General features: G+C 36.7%; 1 protein-coding gene across 3 annotated transcripts in view; it reads right to left on the bottom strand.

Annotated features, from left to right (window-relative positions):
* Nucleotides 1-1,006: 1,006 nt before the first annotated feature.
* MOXD1 (monooxygenase DBH like 1) overlaps nt 1,007-7,962 on the bottom strand; it is a 112,800-nt gene continuing 105,844 nt past the window's right edge. For all 3 annotated transcript variants that reach the window (XM_064486695.1, XM_031456341.2, XM_031456342.2), the window contains 2 exons: nt 2,750-2,918; nt 1,007-2,288 (listed from right to left, as the gene is read on the bottom strand). In XM_064486695.1, the coding sequence (XP_064342765.1) occupies nt 2,121-2,288; nt 2,750-2,918 (337 nt within the window). In that variant the 3' untranslated portion in view covers nt 1,007-2,120. The remainder of the gene's footprint in view (nt 2,289-2,749; nt 2,919-7,962) is intronic.

Raw genomic sequence — 7,962 nt, 5'->3', positions numbered from 1 at the left:
AATAAGTCTGCCCCTGTTGACTGCATCCCTCAGCACTGCTAGGATTCCCTTGATTCTTCCTGAGATGACTTCAGAGAAAAAGATCACCCAAGGTACCCTCAACCTCAAATGGCCCTGATGAGTTTTGGTTTCATTATGTATGTCTCTCCCACCCTTCCTACACAGAGGCTCAAACTAGGGACCATCATACATGAAGACTCTGTTCTCCCCTGGGTCCTTCCTGATAGCTTAGGAAACAGGTGATGGGCTCGATACAGGGCAGAAATAAAAAGCTTAGGCTGTTCAGGAAGCTCTGCTCAATATAAAAGCAAACTAACTTAGAATATAATCAGAATCCTACCGAATAGTCAACAGATAAACCTCCTTAACTTCAAAACCAGGGTCAGTGCCTCAAAATTATATATATTCATGAGAATTCCTATGAAGAAGGATGTCAGCTTAATTCTTAGCAACATCAACTGGAAAAATAGGTTCCCTGGGCTCCAAAAATGCAAGCCTCCAAAAGCCATGTATGCTTTCTAAGCCGGTATGTTCACCTTCTTTACCAAGAACAATGAAAACAAATATAATATTACACAATTTCCAAAGGAAATCATTTTACTTTGACGGCTCAGATTCAGAAATTCTGAAGCAAAAATAAACATGAAATTTCAAATAGAGAGTGTTTGAGATGATCATATTTCTTGTACAAATATTTGGATGGGAAATCATAGAATCTGATGTAATACCTATGAAATAAAAAGAAGTCAAGTCAGTGATAAAATATTCCTCATAAATATTACAAACATTTCATTAGATGGATGAATTCTAAGAACCAAGAAGGCAAAACTCCAAAACACAATATTTATTTAAGACAATACAGTTTGTGTTGAAGACATGTTTTGCTGGGCAGAAAGGGCTTAAAAATGGAAGAGAAAAATTGCAACGTTCTGAATTGATTTGACTGGCAACATCAGTATTGAACCGCTTGCTTCTCTCAAGGAGTATACAAGGTACCACACAGAAATTTAATTTTATTTAGTTTATTAATATGATCCAAACAGGATTTAGCTTAAGAAATGAGCAAAAGACACAAAACAAGATTTGGCTGATCTATACAAAGGGAAACAAAAAAGGTGACAAGATTTTCAAGTGGTGACAATTTTCTTATAGAAAGTTAGTTTATTAACTAATATAAAAATAAATCTACAATAGCAACTGTGACTCAAATTGAGCCAGTATGCAGCACGTGTTACAAGCCACGTGGTCAGGGAGGTACTAGGGGGACCTCAAACCCTCCTCAGCTGGTTCACACTATCTGCCCTTTGACCTGGACCCTCATAAAAGACCCCTCACAGCACAGCATCTGCAGCCAGCTACATTTTCTCCTCAGCCTACCATCAGTTAGGTACATGCCTGTGTTTCCCATAGCCTTTCTTTTTAGACAGTGTCAGAGCTCAAGGAAAAAACTCACCTGGCCAGTGCTGAGCAGGGAAGGAAAAAAGAAAAGTACTCTGAGATGGGGTCAGGATAGTTTGGGAGGACCAAGAGACTGAGGAAACAAAGAACGGGCATCATCAGAAAGCGCTGAGGTCAGGGTCCCACAGGTAATTCACAGAAAAGGACAGAACCGGAAAAACGCCGCAAGATGGGAGGGCCCGCCGTTATACTGAGGAAATCACACCCAGAGAGCAAAAAAGAGGAAGCAAACTGGATGGAGAGTACCTCCTTTTACATCTTTAAGATGAAAACATTTTTAAAGAGGAATATAGAAACCAACTCAAACATTTTAAAAAGTAAAACAGCAACCATGAGTATTTCAATAAAATAAAACACAGAAGGAAATAATTCTTGTACTTTCACTTGACTTGTCCAAATTTTTTTTTTTTTAAAGGTTAAGTCAGGCCAGTTTTGCTTTATTTGGCGATGGATACATTTTATCAGACATTTCTGAGCAAAAGACGAGAAGCCAACGGACATCTCTCAAAGAGCCTGAGAAGGACGGGGAGGGGAGGCAGGGGACGTGGAAAGGAAGGCCTCCACCCCCTTCACGCTCAGCCCTCACGCCCAAAGTGTCTCTAACCTGCACATTCAATGTCTGGTTCAGATCACAGAAAACGTGGTCCCCGAGCACAACAGGATTACGGCCACGAGCGGGAGATGCTTAGCGCCCCGCCCAGGACCGAGGACCACAGAAGCAGCTTGAGAGAGACACTTCCGTGCAAAGAAGAGGAAGATGCTGCACACACCACAGGCTCCGCTTTATAGGGTCTTTCTATATCTGGAGGTAAGGCTGTCATCCCTTGAATCTGAAAAGCAAACAGCAGAGGACGCCACTGAGGGGCTGATTTAAAAGCAGGGCTGTGGCCAAACCTGCTCAGCCCCTGCGCTTCTGCAGGGATGAAGGGCTGGGGCGAGGGTGGGGGGATGGTCGCTGAAGTTGCCCAGTGCCGGGGAGTCGGCACCTCAGGGATTTCCAGACACGCCTCTGGGGAAAAAGAGATATAAAAGGGGCCTTGTCGGCCCCATCTTGTTCCTCCTTCACTCCAACTTTAGCTTTAGAATAAATTTCCTTCTTCAGAAGGAGTGGAATCGGGAGTTTGTGGTCAACCTGAGTAATCACGGAACAAATAAATGATCAGCCACATCAAAAGATAACTGGACCGTTGGATTTATGGATATTTGTCTGTTCCTTGGATTTTATCTATTGTGAATTCGGGTAAGATGTAACATCTGGTTTCCCCAGAGATTAAAACCAAGTATGGCTTACCGACCACTCTGCGTTGTCTGTCTTTGAACATCTCACGTTCACCGGTAGGCTGAGGACAAGCTTATTGAAGGCGAGACCTTCCTTCTTAGTCCATTTAAACTTATTCATTGCATCCATGAAAGAAAGGTTTTTATACTGCTTGGGGCTTTTGATAATGAAAGGCCAGGTCCTGAATTTTAAAATAAATAACCATAATTAGTCAAATTTAGAACAAAAGCATTATATGTTTCCATTACTTTTCAACAGTCTAAAATGGACTTCATATTTGTGCATTTCTACACAGGTAGGTAATCTAATGCAGAGCACTGATGAGCTCAGCAGCAGTTGCCTGAAGAAAAGCAGATAAAATAAGAAATTTAAAAAAAAATTCTTTGGTTTAGTATCAGATGGGTATTACTTTTAGCCAAATACTTTTGGCTTAGAAAGCTTTCCCAGAGCCTCACACTTCCTCATGAATTTGTTTTGGCTCTATTAACAATATAGCTGGTAAGCATTCAGTTCTGAAGGGTATAAGGCTGATGAAACGTGAAAGTTCTGAAAAGTTACTGAACAAAGATGGAAGTTTCAATGCCATTACCCTTGAAAAGCCTGACCCCTGCTGGCTGCCCTGTTTTCAGTCACCTAAGTGACAAAAAATAATAAAAGATTAGAAACTGAGTCGGTGTTTTTAAAATTTCACTAAGAAAAAAACATTGTGCAGACAATAAGCTCTGCTTCTACTTGCTGGTCTAAAAAAACCGTATGTGACATGTCCAAGGAAGAAGGACGAAGTCACAGAAGAATGACTTGACCTGCTTGAAGTGATACACTTCAGGTGACGTCTTGCATTAAATATAAATTTTCTATTATTAATTCCTTAAAAAACGAGAAGTGTTTAAGTGTCAGCATATCTCACATATTTACACGAACTCCATGGACCCTCCAGGAGATTGTCATGGGTCACCAGTAGGAATTTGAGTCCCTTAACACCCCAAGGGAAGTTCCAGCAATTTCCAGTAATGAGCAGCGGCTATTAACCTCCAGCTGAAGAATCTACGTTTTTAATATTTGATCTTCACAATTTCTTCATTTATTTATGTCATAACTCTCTCTCTCAACATATAATCTACTCAGGCATGTTGAATATTATCTTTGCAATTAAGTTAAACCTCCTTCATTAATCTTTTAGAGTAATGACAAATTTTTAATGTCTAAAACAAAATCATTTCCTCCATATTCTAATAAGTGAGAATGAATAATACAATAGATAATATATGAAAAGTCTTCATTCCTAACCTTATTTTTTCCTTTAATTAAGGTCAGTTTATCTTTGTTGAGTTTGAAGTGCACTATTTTGTACAGAGACCTTAAAGTTAAGTACCATAAAGAAAGAGCAATCACCATCACACTACATTATACATATCCAGCAATGACCTAAAACCTATAGCATTGTTAAATTGCAGTAGCGTTTGAAGACTTGTAGAGAACAATCCAATCCAGAATTAGTCTAAAATAAAACCTACATACAGTAAAAATGTGTATAAAGTGAAAACTTGACTTGAAAGGGGTCCATTATATTTATATTCAATGTCTTTTTAAATAAACTAAAAGCTATAGCTAGATTTCACTCAAATGACTTTAAATCAAATATTAAAAATAAAATTTACTTTTCAGAAAGATAAGGTGTTTGTCTTTAAAAAAAAAAACAACAGAAAATCAACTTCATAACCAGGGAAATGCTAGGGGAAAATCATCAGCCAGTAATCACCTCAAACACCACAAGGGGGCACTGGAATCTCTGCTAAAGTATTGTGAAAGTATTAAAGTATTGTAAAGTATCCCCTGAATTTTCTGCAGCCTTGCTGGTAAGAGTGAATAGTGTATCATATATACATATGTGTATACATATACATATACATATATATGAAATAAAAAGCTTAACTGCTGGAGCAAATTAACAAGCTAGAATCATTTTGAAATTTCACAGCATAAAGTGACAGAAGAGGTATAAACACATTTGTTTACTTACTATAAATATGTGGGAAAGGATACAGAAAAGGACAAACCCCATGAACCATATATTGGAGTCAGCATGACAGGCTGGGTGAGCGGAGGTGTGGTCACCAATGTCCCTGACGTGGCGTCTATGGCTCATTTTTAATGCTTCCTTTCCCTTCCTACTAAATTAGTTCAGGGTCCTGCTCTCTATAGAGCACCACACAAACACATTTCCTAACCTTTCCAGCCCATCCTATACCACACTTCCAGATAACCACTGGAGAAAAGAGAAAAAAAGACAGAATGAGGAGAAATCCGGAAAAAGTAAATGTTTATCCTGAGTATTACCCATAAAAGACTAAGCACTAAACCTTGAAACAGGTAACCTTGAAGTAGCATGTTCTTCTGCTATCACAGGTACTGGGACTTAGAGATACTAGAATGTTCTAGATATTACAGGTTATATTTCTGCTCATCTGGGCAGTGTCCAGATGTGTCCCAGATACACATATAAATAAAAAGGTGTTATTTATAGATCACTGTAGTTGACAATAAATCATTAATTTACTAGAATTTAACATTAATGAGTAATTTTCCTTTGTAAGTTTAATTGACAAGTTGATTTTAAAATATATGAGAAAATAGAATAAACTTAGATTATCTAAAATAATTTGGGGAAAAGAAAAAAATGATAAAGTTTGGGGACTTACTCTTATTTTAAGATGTACTATAAAACTAATAATAATTGAGTATGGTATTATATTAAGGCTAATCAGGTACCACAATGAAACAGAACTTAAGAGTCCAGAAATCATCAATATATGGTGAAATGATTTTCAACAAACATTCCAGGGTAATTAAATAGGAAAATGGTAGTTTTTTTCATCAAATGGTTCTCTTACAACTTGATATTCTTGTGAAATACAATGAACTTCAGCATATACAATGCAAAAAATAAATTATTTGAAATGGATGATCAGCCTAAAGCTTAAACTATGAAGTTTGTAGGGGAAAAAAAAAACAGGGGAAAATCTTCACAACCTTGGGAGGCAAAATTTTCTTACACAGGAGATCAAAAGCATGAAACAAACCAAAAATGATAAAAAGGGCTTCAAAAAATATAGTTAAAAAACTAAAATCAGGCCACAGACCGGGAAAAAAATTATTTGCAAACATGTATCTGACAGATGATTTATATCCAAAGTATAAAGAACTCTTAAAGATTATGAGGAACTCTTACAAGTCAATAGTAAAAAAAAGTAACCCAGTTAAATGGACAAAATTGGAACAATTAAAAAGGAACATATATAAATAACTAATAAGCAGATGAAAAGAGGCTCAGCACCATTTGTCACAAGGGAAATGGAAACCAAAACTGCAATAAGATGCCCCTTCATACACATTAACATAGATTAAAATTTAAAATACTGAAAATACAAAGCTTTGGGAAGAATGTTAAGCCATAGGAGCCCTTATACATTACTGATGAGAATGTAAAAAGACACCATTTTGGAGAACATTCTGAGAGTCTCATGCAGTAAACATAAACTTAGTATATAGTCCAGGGATTCCATCTCTAAGTATTAACCCAGAAATTGAAAACATATGTCCAAGCAAAGATGAACAAAATCATGTTCATAGCAGCTTTCTTCATAACAGCCACAGACTGGAAACAATCTGAATGTTTTCCAACTGGAGAATTGATAAATGAATTTGTATATATCTGCACAGGGGGAATACTACTCAGCAATGAAAAGGAATGAATTGCATACACACACACATATGTACACATAAATACATATATAGTTATGTGTATAGATCAATGTCCATAAATATTCATCAGTATAGATGAATCTCAGAAACATTTTGAATTAAAGAAGCCAGGCACAAAAGAGTATATACCATATGATCCTACTTTTATAAAATCTAGAAAAGATCAAACTAATAGTGGGCATAAGGCAGATTCATAGTTTCTTGGGCTTTGTGTGGGAGGTGGGATGGTCTCCAGAGGTGTGAGAGGACTTTTGATGGTGGTGAAAACACTCCATCTCATCTGTGATGTGGTTACACAGGGGTACACATCTGAGAAAATTTTCTAACAGTATACCGAACATAGGGGTATTTTATTGTATGTAAGTTCTGTCTCAAGCAATTTGACTTTAAAAAAATAAATAACAAACAGTTAAAAACATACCAGCAAACCGACCAAAAAGATACAACATAAATTTTACCAATCAAATGGTTAAAGGAGACCAGGATATCTGACTTAACAAGGAACGATTCCTACTCTTCCTGACACTCTCTGAGCACATGAATATCTGGAAGCACCTGGGAAAGCTGTATCTCCCTGTTAAAAGCAAAGACTTGAGAGCTGCAACAGACCTGACAGCATAATATAAGGCCTGGGACATTCTTCTAAGGAAAGGTATTCAGCCCCACAAGTTAGAAAACATCCTCTAATAGATTTTTAATACAATCTGAGGAGGGAATAACTAATGTGTTGTGAAATAGAGTTTACAGTTCCACCTCTATGCATACAGCCCTTTACCTTCAAAATATAGAAAAGTAAGTACATAAAACATATCACCCAAACCTCAAACTGTGCTGTGGAGAGAAAGCAAGCTACGGCCAGGTTTGCTTAGAAGGTAGTCCAAAATTCATTTGTATTTTACCAGAGCAAGGATAAGTTTCACAACTGGCTCAGCATAAGCAAGAAATGACATAACCACCATGCAAACTTAGGAAGAAAGGAAATTATACCATGTTTCATGTAAAGAGACAGAAAAAACTAACTCTAGAAGAAGATCTAAACCAATTATACCAGAGAGAATTCTCACCAGTGTTTCATGTGATACAGTTATTTAATAGGAACATGAATTCAATTAAACAAGGGCTCAAATGCAAGATGATAAAACAACCGAACGAGATGAAAGGGGAGATAGCAAACCACAGGAAATAAATTTAAGACAAAACAAAGTCAGCACTTAATTAAGGGAGAAAAAGCAAGAAGTAGAAAAGCACTTCTGAAAAATTATAAGAAAAAGTTTGCTTGAGAAAAATCTGAAATAGATTAGAAAAAAAACTGTAGATATAAGATAAAATTTCCTTGAAATGAAAAAAGAAGTGAGTATACGTACTGAAAGAGCACTCTTGTGTTTCAGGAAAATTTGATTCATATGCTCAATATTAAAATATGTAGAATTTAACATCTGAATTCTACAGGCAGAGGAAGAATT

This window comes from Camelus dromedarius, chromosome 6 (assembly GCF_036321535.1).
Source record: "Camelus dromedarius isolate mCamDro1 chromosome 6, mCamDro1.pat, whole genome shotgun sequence".
Taxonomy (NCBI): domain Eukaryota; kingdom Metazoa; phylum Chordata; class Mammalia; order Artiodactyla; family Camelidae; genus Camelus; species Camelus dromedarius.
Note: the sequence above shows the minus strand (reverse complement) of the source record. Positions and strands in the feature narration are given on the sequence as shown.